General features: G+C 38.9%; 1 protein-coding gene across 3 annotated transcripts in view; it reads right to left on the minus strand.

Moving 5' to 3' along the window:
* Nucleotides 1–2,961: 2,961 nt before the first annotated feature.
* The window catches only part of PINX1 (PIN2 (TERF1) interacting telomerase inhibitor 1), a 69,185-nt gene continuing 58,809 nt past the window's right edge, over nt 2,962–13,337 (minus strand). For all 3 annotated transcript variants that reach the window (XM_039876068.1, XM_039876067.1, XM_039876066.1), the window contains one exon: nt 2,962–3,663. In XM_039876068.1, the coding sequence (XP_039732002.1) occupies nt 3,199–3,663 (465 nt within the window). In that variant the 3' untranslated portion in view covers nt 2,962–3,198. The remainder of the gene's footprint in view (nt 3,664–13,337) is intronic.

The raw sequence follows: 13,337 nt of genomic DNA on the forward strand, positions 1-13,337 counted from the left end.
CTTTTTTTCCATAGACTGGCGAACAGATTTTAAGAAGGTGATTTACTTATCCAATTTCCCATCAACCTCTTGACCAAGTTGAAAGGGAAAATCCATTGAGAATGTCTAACGCACAGGGTATCCAAAAGTTTTCTACAGCTCATATAATTAATACTAACTCCAGTTCATTGTAAAACTCTTTACGGTTTGCCAGCTGCTTTCGAATATATTCTCATTTAAAGTAACAATGACATGTGAAGTAAGATAAACGGCAATAGAAAATTTTGCTAAAGACAAGTAAAATCGGATGTAGTAAGGGCGAGGAGACTGTGATCATGGTAGGAGGGACTGAAGCATCACCGGTTCTCTGGGAGCGGCAGAAATCTAGTTATAAAAAACTGCAAGAGGCCCTTGTATAAAAGAGTTTATCTGCAAAATGAGATAACAATAATGGTTATTTACTGGATTGAGGACTACATGGGCTGATTTATTTAAAGTGCTTGGAACAGGGCCAGGCACGTATGACCTCATGCAGTAACAGTTACTATCTATTAAAGTTAACAGTAAACAGTAAAGAAGGGTGCTATTTAAAGGTAATAGTTAAGAACCTCTTCATTAGACAAAATCTTTTCCTGGGAAGCTACTTTCCCTCTTAAAACTGAAGGATGCCAAGGAAAGCATTGAAGAAAACAAATATATTTTTGCTGAGTAATTTAATGTCTCTCTCTCTCTATAATGTGTCTATATATAAAAAATAGGGTTCATATGTTAACAATTTAAGAAATATCACACTTATGAAATGTAATTCTCAAGCATATTTTATTGTTCTCATTTCCACTTAGATCCAGAAAACTAAATAGCTTAAAAAAGAGACACCTGGGAAATATGAAAGCTGCAGAGTTCTAGAAAGTTAAGATTCTGTGTCCTTCAAAGCAAACGGTCACACTGTCTGCTCCTTGCTGAGTATGTACTATTTTCTAAGGCTACCCTGAAATTCCTAAAATCATTCAGAAATTCTTTCTCAGCCTATTAAAATAATAAAAAATCATAGTCTACAGGTTCTAAAAATGGCATCTAACAATCTTGTGGTGTTCCAATCTTGCCGTGGAGTTCCCAGCTCCAAGAACTTCCCTTTGGCACCTCCCCCTGGTCTTTCTAGCTGACCCCGTTATTCCATCTGACCTAGGTGCATCTCGCCATCTTCCTAAACACCCACTAGTTTCCTCCTCCAGCGCACAATTCAGTATATTCTCCGGGCTCTCATTTTTATTGGTAAAGTTAAAGTCAATTAAAAAAGACAAAAAATCAGTCTCTCTCTAAATATATATGTATATAATATGTATCTCCCAGTCTAAACTACATTCATACATACATACATCTATCTATCTATTATCTATCTATCTATCTATCTATCTATCTATCTATCTATCTATCTATCTATATCTATCCATCTAAAGATAATTCCCTTTAGGTTCCATATATTCCCTTTCCTTCTGGAATTCATTTCATATACAAGATAGGAGAGGCAGAGGAGATAAACTGGGCATGTGCCCTCTGTGAAGAAAAGTGACTTTAAAAATCGTTGGTGTTTTATTAGACTGGATCATAGCCTGGGATTCTAAATTCTGGAGGCCATAATAAAACTAAGAAACTAGACCTCAGACTCTGAATTTAGAATTTTCTCTGTGGGTTGTGTGTGTGTATGTGTGTGTGTGATTTTTAAAAACCATTAACACTGTTCAAAATTCTTAAGAGACTAAAGCCAAACATTCTTAATATATTTTCTCAATTTTAAGAATCTCAAACCATGCTTCATATCTAATGTATGACCCTGAGAGTTAAAATCAAGGGCAAAAAGTCATCATCATTTTGTATATGCTATAAGTCAAGTGGAAAGCAGCACATAGCCTGCTCCACCCTGCCACACCCCCTCAGCTACTCTGACAGGCCTGTCAGAAGCAGGCCAACTGTCAGGACTGCAAGAGCAGGATGGGTAACAGGCAACTAGAAAGAGGTTAGAAGAAAACTAGAACTGAAAATAAGGAGGGAGCAAGGATGAGGGAATTAACAGTAAACAGAAGAAGAAGAAAAGAAGGAAAAGATGGAGAACAAAGAAAGGAAGAGAGGAGAAACAGGTAGAGAAAACAATAGGGCTAGACCTCTAAGTTGTAAGTTTGCATTTTCTTTTTCATTCTGTGTTCCAAAGAGGGTGTGTGAAGGTACCTGAAGTTATCTGGGTAACCAGCTCACAGGGAGACGCCAGGGTGTGGAAGGCAGTATAAACACAGTGAGATGACACCATTAGGTTTGAGCACGACGGAAAAGTATTTTTTACATTTATTTATGTACTATTGATACTTTTAAGAATTTTCATAAGGCAGTCCCACCCCAGAGAATGACTGATTTCCAGAAAAATTAATTTCCTGATCTTAGACTCCCAGTTTTTCTAACTTGTGACGACCTCCTGATTGTTATAAATAAGGTGGAGCCCACTGTAGGGGATGCGTCCTCAAGCACCACCGATGGAAATACACCAGACTGCCTACTCTCTCTGAGGACCTGCAGGGCCTGCTGAGAGCTGGAAGCTGAAAGGTCCCCAGAGTCAGTTCACTTCTTAAACTTCATAGTCTTGTGGAGAAGACCTCAGAACACATGGCTGTCACTGCTTAGTGGAAGAGAGGGCATTAAAACAATTTCCCCATCGAAACCAACCAAACCAAAACAACTCTGATTTGGGAACGTAATCATATAATACCTACTTGGCAAAAATGTATGGCTGGCTATAGAACAAAAAGAACTATCTGAATCCAAACTATTGACTCTTAATCCTTTAATTAGACTAAGTCCTTCAGAAGGAAGCACAATTCATTGTTACTGAAGGAAATCAAGAGCAAATATAGACTGTGATATATCTACACACATGTGCACATACATTACTTGATGTAGTCATACACACATGAATGAACACTCAGGGTAAAGGGCTCAGAGTCTAAAAAGAAATTTATTTGTTTATGAGAGCCATGATTTGGAACAGCAAAAAGTTCTTCTGGGAATATGATTTGGGAAAAATGTGATAGGGCGAGACTCAGCAATCCACGGGCATGTCAAAAGATGCGCCCAAACTCTCTTGGGTGAACTCTCCTCTGACTTCGGGCCAAAGGTGTTTGCCTGGCAGTGCCCCGACATCTGAGTGGCTGCAAGGCCCTGGCTCAAGAGAATTTACTTGGAATCTTTCCTCTTTTTCTTCTTCTTTTTCACTGGTGTTTCATCTAGAGTAGCATCCACTGCTGCCTCGACTTGCTTTTGTAGCTTTTTCTTTTCTCTCTTTTTTTTGGGCTTTTGTGGTAAGTCCTGGTCATCAGGTGGCCACACATAGTCCTCTCCATCCTCAGCAGAAACACTGGAATGCTCACCCCAGTGAGGCTCTCCGAGCTGCTGCTCAACTTGGTCTCTCTTCTTCTTGGTCTTGGGTTGGGTATAATTCTCCACATTATTATCTTTTGCAGTTTTCTTTCTTTTCTTTCCTCTTTTCCTTTCCATTTGGGTCTCAGGCCCTATAGCTGTGACCTGTGGTTTGTTCTTTAGCTCTGCCATCCTCTTGGCGAAGTACTCCTGGATGGTGAAGGCACTGGTCGTCGTAGCAGAGGTCTCATCCCCGTCCGGAATGGTGGGGCTGGAATCATCCTAAGGTGTGGGAAAAGAATTAAAACCAGTTAAGCATCAGCATCCTCACAGCATCCAGGACTTTGGCTGGAGCCACTCGTAATCCGCAGTTAGAGACCAGGCTGAGTACCCAGCTTCCCCTTCATTGATTTATTCCCATCAGGTAGAGCTGAACTGCAAGGCAGAGAACAAAGTGGTCAGACACATTGGTTGAATACGACGATATGGGGAGGTAGGCTGAACAGACTGAAGCCAACTTCAGAAGTTAGCTGGCAAGTCATCTAATAAAATTCCGAGTAAATGACACCTTAAAACAATGTTATAAATGGTGATTTATAAGTTCCCAGTCTCCCATGAAAAACAGGGACACTGAAGTTCTTGAGTTTTGAGATTTTGTTAGATACCCATTTCAGCTCCATTAAGGATTATGCAAGTATTTCTGCATTGACCTAAAGCTTAGATGTCATATGTATATGTTAACCCTTTCTATAATAGGAGCCAAATGCCAACCTAGAACCTGGCATGTCAGGAACACTTTCTTTCTCCTCCAATAATTACCTGGCTTCTTCTTTCATATTCATTATTTGCATAGGGAGAGACCGGATGGTTGTTCGACCCTCTTGTGTTGGGAGGATGGGAAAACAGTTTTCTGAATAAACCAGTTTCCAAATTAGGATTCTACAAATTATTCTGAACTTGGTGGGAAAAGCTCAACTTCATTGCAAACCAACGCATATAAACGGACCACGCATTTTCTTGATACAGAAGCACTCAATAACCAGCTCAGTGGACTGAAAGTAGCATCACATTTGAAATTCTGGCCCAGAGAGTTCTCACCAAAGGGTACCTTACCAAGAACACTGTAACTCATCCAATGAACACAAACCTTATTTTACTCAGGCTTAAAAAAAACACAAAATCATGCAGTCAAATTTTAAAGTTTCAAAATGTAAAATGCAGAACATGTGGAATAAACCAACTAAACTTTGGGAAGAAGTTTAAATGGTATCTATTAGCATTCAATTTTGGCTGGAATCTCATCAGGTAATTTTGAGAAAAATTTAAAAACAGCGATACAAAAACAAGGTCGCTTTGTCTTTTTGTTCCTCAAATGTTGAAAAAGAGCTGAAATTTTGTGTAGCAGATTGGAAAATCTTCTCAAGGCTCTCTTGGTGCGAGCCAATCCCAAACTGATGGACAAGAAAGGTCTTGCCTTCCATTTAAGGGCACACAGCCACAGTCTCTGTGAGGTGGCCTGTTTATGTAAAATAGGTCTCATTTAGTTTCACTGCATCAAAAGGAGTTTGTCTTATGTGAGTCAACTCATCTGGAGTGTATCTGTGTCTTAGGAACTCAAAATCAACTTATATCTTATGGCTCCTTTCCTTGCTCAACTCTTATTACCTTCTGAATTCCTGCTTTTCACAGTTAAATCACAGGAACTAATTGCTGGTATTAATCACACTTCTAATTATTAGGAAATATAAGACTGGTTTTTTTGAGTCACTTGTTTAATTCAGAGGGCTTTTTCTAATTCCAGAAAATAACTATGCTTATAACCAACTCCTCCAGTGATATGGATTTTAATAATCATGGACCGCTGCACACTGAGCTTAGCAGGGCATGGAGACAAGCAAGAGAGGTGCCAGCACCCGAATCCTATTTATCCCAAGGAAAGTGTAGGCAGAACAATGACTTGCTGGGGAGAGCCCTTCACTGCCAGGGGCAGCCACCCTCCCACACTACAGCGATGTATGTTTCAAAAAACCATGGAAACAAAGGTGAAATAGGTTGCGAATCTGATTCCAGCAGGAGCAATGCCCAGGACTCATATTTTATAAGCTCATAATTTATGATTTTATAAATCATAAATCCAGTTTTACTACAGCAATTATAATCTGTTTCTATATTCTTGGCAATGAATATGAAAAAATGTACACCTTTTCAAGAAAACGAATACTTTTCATATCTGGTCTCAACTTCAAAGAGAACGAGCACTGAGAAAAGCACCAGTTACTTTTAGCATTTTGAAATAGAGACAACTTGCATCTTCCCACATTTCCATTCAACTCATAATGCCTCAAAAAAAATCCATAATACCAAATATGACTATCACTACTTTGTCAACTTTGAGAATGTCCCAATTTGCTAACAGTGTTCTAAAAACTAGTAAGATAAATGTATAAATAACTTGAAAACTTCCAGTTCCATATAAAATACTACCAGGGGAGGTGTGCTGAATGAATCATCTTACAACATTTGATTTAAGCTTAGGGATTCAAGAAACCTCTTTTTAAAAAAATTCCAATCCCTGCTGTTAACTAGAGGAGGTGCTCGGGTAAATCCCACAGCCTCTCTGGGGCCTCGGTCATCTAATCGAGTCAGATCAGTAGGTTAAATTAGTTGACTTCTAAGATCCCTCAAAGGTCTAAAATTTACTGGTGTCTGAAAAGACATTTGGGCTGGCTACTCCTCTGTGATACAGGTGAGCAGAGAAGAGATAGTGAGGCAGTATCAGCAGGCAGCAGAGATAAGCTTGGTTAATAGAAAACTATCACCGCAACTGTCAAGATGCAGAAGTGATGCCAATGCACCTATAATCTACTTACATGAAGAATATTTTTACACCACCTGTAAGAAAGCACACAGCCAAAGGGCAGATCCAGTAATACCACTGAGCTAAAAGAGCCAAATACTAGTTTGCATTGAATCATTTTTTAAGACTTTGTTGGAAAAAAAAAAAAAATCGACAATATATAGGAAGCTAAAATCGATTAAAACAAAAACTGGAATGACTATTAACTGGAATATGAATTTATTTCAAACTTAAGTCCTGGAAATCACCCCAATACTTCTAAGAAAGGTGGTAAAAAGCTGGAATTTTAAAAAATGGTAATTCCCATCTTATAGTTATGGTTTTGAAGGTAGGTTCTTTTTTTTTATGTACCTTGGCTTAAATATCTCCACTGATCCTTTGCATCCCCTAAATGTGTGTCCTCACCAGGCAGAGCATGAGGAAAATGCTCAAGATGCTCTCTGGCTGGAACTGAAATGTGGTAGGCTTCTGGAATGAATGACCTGGTCCTTCTCCCTCGGCTTTTATGCCTCCACAGCCTAAGATTCTCTAAGCCCCCCTCAAACACTGAGCGTTTTCATAGCTGTCTAGTAATGGCAGATGCAAGGAGAGACATAGGCTTTTACTTGGGTACAGTGGGGGTAAACGGGCAGAGTCTCTATGAGTGGGAGCGAGTGCTCTGCCTGTGGGACCTCCAGCCTTTCTGCTGACCACAGTGTCCTGTCAGTTTACAGGTCTATCACTCAGCTGGGGCAGGGACCTGTTGCATGTAACTGCGCATGTCCAGGGCCAAACAGTATGCCTAAGATGAAGAAGCTTTTCAGAGAGTTCAGTGAAGGAGAAGGGGAAATGGCAAGAGAATTAACAAAATCTTGTTCTAGATTTGTAATATGTCCACTGTTCTACCTCCCCTTCCATAAATTAATAAGAAAGACCCAAAGGCACAGTTAGACTCCTGAAATATTTTCCATGTATTATAGAAGCTACTCTTTTTAAAATACAAAATAAAAGTTTCTTGTTCTTAAAAATGGTTTTACTGGTTAATCTTGTTTGTTCTCAGAACACCTCTGTCTTCTCATTTCTTTCAGAGCCGATGAGTGTATAGTGTGTGTTAAAAAACATCTGATGATCGCTTTTCCCAGACGATAGCTAGGGCCTTAATATTCTGTGGGCTAGAACTCAAAAGTACCTATTCCTTGCTTCACAGAACCTTAATGGTTTCAAGCCAGAAAAGCCCTTCGAGATTGCTCCCTTCGATCACATATGGAAACTACCCAAAGAGACCATACCTGGGTGTCCAGGAAAAAAGCAGCTGTCGTTTTCGGATGCGTTCAATGTGCCAGTCACTTATGATCACTGTCATCTCACGTGACTCTCACAGCAACCTGAGAAGAGGCGTTCTCCCCACTTTACAGAGGTAGGAACGGAGACTCACAGCACCTCATGTACAGGAGGACTCATGGCAGGAACTGGAAGTATCAGGATTTGGCTCCAAGGCCACCAGGCACAAAGCCCTCACTCTCTCCACTACAGCGTCCTAACTTCTGGCCTGCATCACATAGACTCGCTTGTCCCTGTTTCTCTCTTTAGAAATCATCCTAATACTGAACTATACATCAGTTGGTCATGTAATCCAAGGACTAAGGTCCATGGTGAATGTTGTTAGGGCAGAAGTTCACTGATGCAAAAGCTTCAAGTACAAAAAGATGTCACCAGAAATAGATACCACTTTCTAAACAGAAAAAAAACCTCTTCTATTATCTAGTTTGTAATTTACATTTTAAAAAGTCTAAAGCCAGGCTTAAGTATTCATAATTTGTCAAATTAACATGTAAATTCACTTGGCAAAGTGGGAGTTCTTTAAAGCAGGAAGTAAAACCCAAGTCCAACCTTCTACCTGAGGCAAGACTCTCTCCTGGGCACTTCCGATACAGACCGTGATTACTCGGTGTGGCAGGCAGTCCATTTCACCGTGAACTTGCTTTGTCTCAGTTTTTTCCTCAGCGATAGGCAGATTCAAGTGGTTCATGTGTGCCATGATTAGAGTTGCAGAATCTTGAAGCCTAAACCTATTTCTGGCAACTCTGAATTCCCACTGGGATTGGGGATGGGGTGGTGGTATGGGAAGCGTGGATGCAAAGGAAACAAGACCTTGCAGAGAGAAATCCTTAAAATATCAATTTTAATATACCATAATCATCTAAGGTACCTGCAAGATGCCCCAAACTATGCAAGCCAACTTTTCTCAAATGTCTACAGGTATTCTCCCTAGAGGCTTTGCAGTTCAAGCTCTTCTGGGTTCCTTCCTCTCTGTCATTGAAATAAATGTACCGAGATGAATTAACAGTAAATACCCAAATAAAGAGGATTTTCTTTATTATTCTCATTAGAATGTTAGTATTTTTTGGATTGAAAATTTGCTGAGGTGTTTTGGGGCAGATGCACCCTAAATATAAAATCCTACTACTTAAAATTAGCTTACCAATCCAGGAACAGGGTTTCAAAGGTAAAATATTTCGGCTCACAGCCTTTGTCATATATACCTCACTGCTGATCTTAAGTGACAAGACAACTGAAGCCTTTTGATTTCTATGTTAAGACACAGAGCTCATGTTGCAACAGTAATCCTTCAATGAACTTTTCTCATTGAAACAAAAAGTAGACACCCAGAGCTCAAGGGTAATGGATTTGGCAACTGGGGTTATTAGCTCTGATAGCTATTTCTTGTGATGAACAAATGCGCACTTCCACCTCAGCCTGTCTGTTGTCAGCTTGAGTCTGCGAAAAGTTAAGAAAGCTTGGCAAGTGAGTAGTTTGAAAGAATGTTTTATATCTTTTCTAAACTTTTCAGCAGGACAGTTCTGACAAACACAAATTATGCCTTGATGTACTCCTGGGAGGTAGAAATTACACCCATCCACTTTGGACAGGGAAAATTCAGGTACAAAGTGATTTAATGACTCATGAAGATGAAGGGAGTGCTGGAATGCGTGTGCACTAAACCCTTCACCAATAGAGGGAGCAGAATGGGCTGATGCACTCACTCACTCACTAAGCTGGACTATGATGTTCTTCCAGATCCTTTATGTCACCATGTGCATTACTTCCTTAAAGATCAAGCGCAAAACTCCCTCCCTGAAAAAAGCCTGATCCCTGGGTAACTTCCTATGAGTAGCAATTAGTTACTTCTATTTTTCAGTTTTGTATAATTTGCTTTGTAATTATCTTCCCAAGAAAATTTTAAGTTTCTTGAAGACAGAGACCATTCCTAGTTCATTTTTATTGAGCACATTCTCTCTAATGAGAAATGAATGTATGGTGAGTGCTCATGGAAAACGCAGAAGACACTAAACCTAAGCAGATCAAGGCTGGGAGGTGCTTCCACTGAACCGAAACCTTGTGTTTGTTGGCATAGATTTGTCCACAAGCCAGGCAGGGCTAATGACTAGAAGGGCTTGGAAGGATAGGAGGGAAAAAAAGAGTCAGCATTTTACAGTGTATATTCTCTCCATCCAGATAAAATCATTCCCTTCTAATCAGATGCCACTTTGCCTCATGGTGCAAACTGCTTCTCTAACGACTGCAGGGTACATCTGAGCGCCTTTAAGTGTGATCACTAGTTACTCCCTGTGGCCTTAGTAATGTAGAGGAACTCAGTCAAACGACCCATACATTTCTACTCTGGCCTGTTACTACCACAGTCACCTTTCGGGAGATAAGTAAATCGGAACTGCCATATTCATTTTGTGGGATTGGCTGAACGTAGCAATAAAATAGCCTGCACGGGATGGACTGTTCTTGCCGTCAAAAGAATAGATTGGAGAACAAGAGAGTTCTAGGACATATCAGAGACAAAGGTGGGAGCTCATTCTGGGAAGGCAAATAGTTGGATAAAAGTTCCACTGGAAGTCCCCGGTAGCAAGTTGTTACGCTTCAGTGTACGCTCTATCTTGAGCTGAAAACACCACCTGCGAAAGCTTCTGATTCCAGGGAGTCATCGGATGGTTTGTTTCCAAAGGTTAAGCTAAGCAGTGATCAACACCGTTAGTTAGAACAACATCGGCATTTCTTCTCTTGCTTTGTATAGTACCTTTTTGGTTTCCATATAATTTAAAACATTCAGTGTTTTACTGATAAAGAGCCATTTTTACACTTGCAAAGTTTGTTCAAGTGTGAAATCTTGTGTTTTTTTTCCAAGATATCTATCACTGTCATCTGGAGTTTGGTAAGCACACAGTCTCAGTAATAACCAGCCTTACAGAATCTGCCACGAAACACAATCCCTGTTAGTGCTCGCAAGCATCATGAGAGTTAAGAACAAATATAAAACTCCACTGATTGAAGGGAAGTTTCGATTTGAAGTGGGGTTAATAATCAAAAATATAATAACAGACTAGAATTATGTAGCAACTCAACTGGAAAACACATGTAGAGGTTACGTGTGTGTACGTGTGTGTGTTGTGTGTATGCATGCGCAAACAGGTTCCAGGAACCCATGGCATGTATCAGAAGCCCACTCTGTAGGACAGGGTTCTCTCTAGAACAGGGTTGGTAAACTATGGCCTGCGGGCCACATCTGGCCTGCCACCGATCTCTGTACCACTCACAAGCTAAGAATGGTTTTTAAACAGGGCGGGGTGGGGGGGGCGCGGGCATTATGTGAAAGTTATATAAATTTCAAATATCAGTGTTAATAAAGTTTTCAATTTCATCAGTAAAAAATTTGTGGAAATTTGTTTTCTCTCTACTACATAAACGTAAAAGGTGTTTAGTAGATATCTGTTGAATAAGTACATGAGTACATAAATTTATTGTGAAATATGATCTGCTTTTCGGAAATGATAGATGCTTTTGAAGTACACACACACAGATACAGACTCGGAAGGCTTTGGGTTTTGATGAAGTTCTCCATCTCAGTCTCTCTACCTTAATGAGTGATGCTAGTGAATAATAGGCTGCTAACTGCTGATTTCAAGCAGCAAAGGACAGTAGACAAGGACAATGTTTGGTGAAGTGACCTGGCATCAAAGAGAACTCTCTATACCCTACAAGCAAACAGAGATACCTTTCTAACAATTAGGCATTAGAACTTTGCTTGGAATTTAAAAACTCAGACAAATACATTGGACATCTCAGAGATGATAATGGGGAACTGGAAGGGACAGGATATCTCGCTTTTCATTGGACACTAGAAGAGAAATACAAATAATGCCAAATTCTTCATGTGAAGGCCAATGCTAACAAAGCTGCTCATCTTTTTCCACTTGCCTAGTCAGCTGCTCAAATTACCACTCATTAAGTAAAGCCAACATAAACATGTTTTAAGAGGATGGCTCTCTATGGCAACAACTTCTCAAGTAACTGACATCAGAACTACTGACAAGACTCATACAGCCTCTGGGGAAAAAGAGGGGAAAGAAAAAAGGAGCAGGTTTCCTGCCTCCCCGAAAGGTCCTAGGGCTTGGAAAGTTGCAGTGACTCATGTGACATTTCACAACACGCTGGCCATTATAAGATAAACGAGGCTCCTCCAAAGTAGAAATGATCAATGTGACATAGGCACCAATTTCTTTGAATGAAGTCTAAAAATAATCCAAATTGATGATATTTTATAATTCTAGGTCAACTGGTTCTCTTCCCTGCTCTCTGGAGGCAGGACAAATAGCTTTTTATAAGTAGTTGAAGGCTCATACCCGAAACTCAAAAAAACAGAAGCAGAGGCTAACAGAGAGTTTGTCTCTTCCATCTTTACTCCACAGGAAGATTTGAAAATTGCTTAAGAATCATGAAACTCAAATTTAGGCTCATCATTTTCGAAAGCATAGCATTGGAATAAGGTTTTAGAGGACCTTCTGTTTTGAAACTAGGAATAGAGTATTAATAGTTATCTGGACCAGTCAGAATTATTTTTAAGAGAAAAGAATATTAATTTAGGCAAATAAAGTTATAAACAAAAAAGTCTTCTTCCTTAGTTCTTGTATACTATATAAGGTTAATCTCTACATGCTCCTTTTAATTGACTAGAAATCAAAGTAGCAAATAAAAGTGTTTCAAAAATGTTTTTAGGACTAAATTTGGTAAGACAAAATAAATAAAATTCTGAACTCACTGAGTTATGTAATAAAAGTAAATTATACAACAATAAGATCTTGAGATGGCTGAGTTCCAAAAAGATTTGGCCATCTAGCCCCTCATAAACATCCACGAAGCAAAAGCTACTGTTTACCTGACTGGGGATGGGGCCAGATAGCTCCTGTCCTGGAGGAGATGGACTATTAAAAAAAATAATAATAAAACATAAGATCTGGGTAGATCTTATGTGTTTTTACTGGAATAGAAAAAAAAATAACACATTGAAAGAATTTATTTTTTAAATACACAGAAACTAAAGAAAACCAACTACAAAATAACTCTATTCAACAAAACCCTTAATCAATTAAATTGAGATTACAATTCCAAAGAGCTCATAAAAAATAAACATTACTGCTATTAAATATATAATCATTCTCTTGTTATTATTACATATATTAAATATATAATTGCTTCTTTTACACAAGCTATAATTTTTTTTTTGATTTTTTAAACAAGAAAGATATTAAAAGTTTAAGCGAAAAAGAGTTAAGTCACAATGCCTCCTACTGCTTGCTCAGAATCCAACAACGTTCTATAAGGCAAGACCTGTCTATTGTTTGTAGTCTCTAACTGGCTCATTCTCTGTGGAAATTCAATGCTCTATATGATAGTTAGTGCTTCTCAAACTATCAGGGGTAAAAGGTCAATTTTTTTCTTTTTAAAGTCTATAATCCATTGTAGGCCAAGATCTTTGTAAAATACCAAAATTTTTTTTTCAAAATAGAAAATTTAAAAGATATAAAATGGAAATTCTAATTTATAAAAATTAACATCAAATGACTATAAAAGTTTCTAAATGCTTACAATCAGTTTCTGTCCTTATCATAGGCTGGTGTGTGGACCATAACTTAAATGGCACTGATATAAAATATTAGCTACCAAAGGAAATTAAGAAAGGTACTGAATTCAGTGTAGTAGAGGTGGCAATGACCTAGGTGTCAAAAAATCCAATTCACATATGACAGAATGTGAGATCTTAGACAAGTCA

The sequence above is a fragment of the Pteropus medius genome, unplaced genomic scaffold (genome assembly GCF_902729225.1).
Source record: "Pteropus medius unplaced genomic scaffold, Ma_sr-lr_union100, whole genome shotgun sequence".
Classification (NCBI taxonomy): Eukaryota; Metazoa; Chordata; class Mammalia; order Chiroptera; family Pteropodidae; genus Pteropus; species Pteropus medius.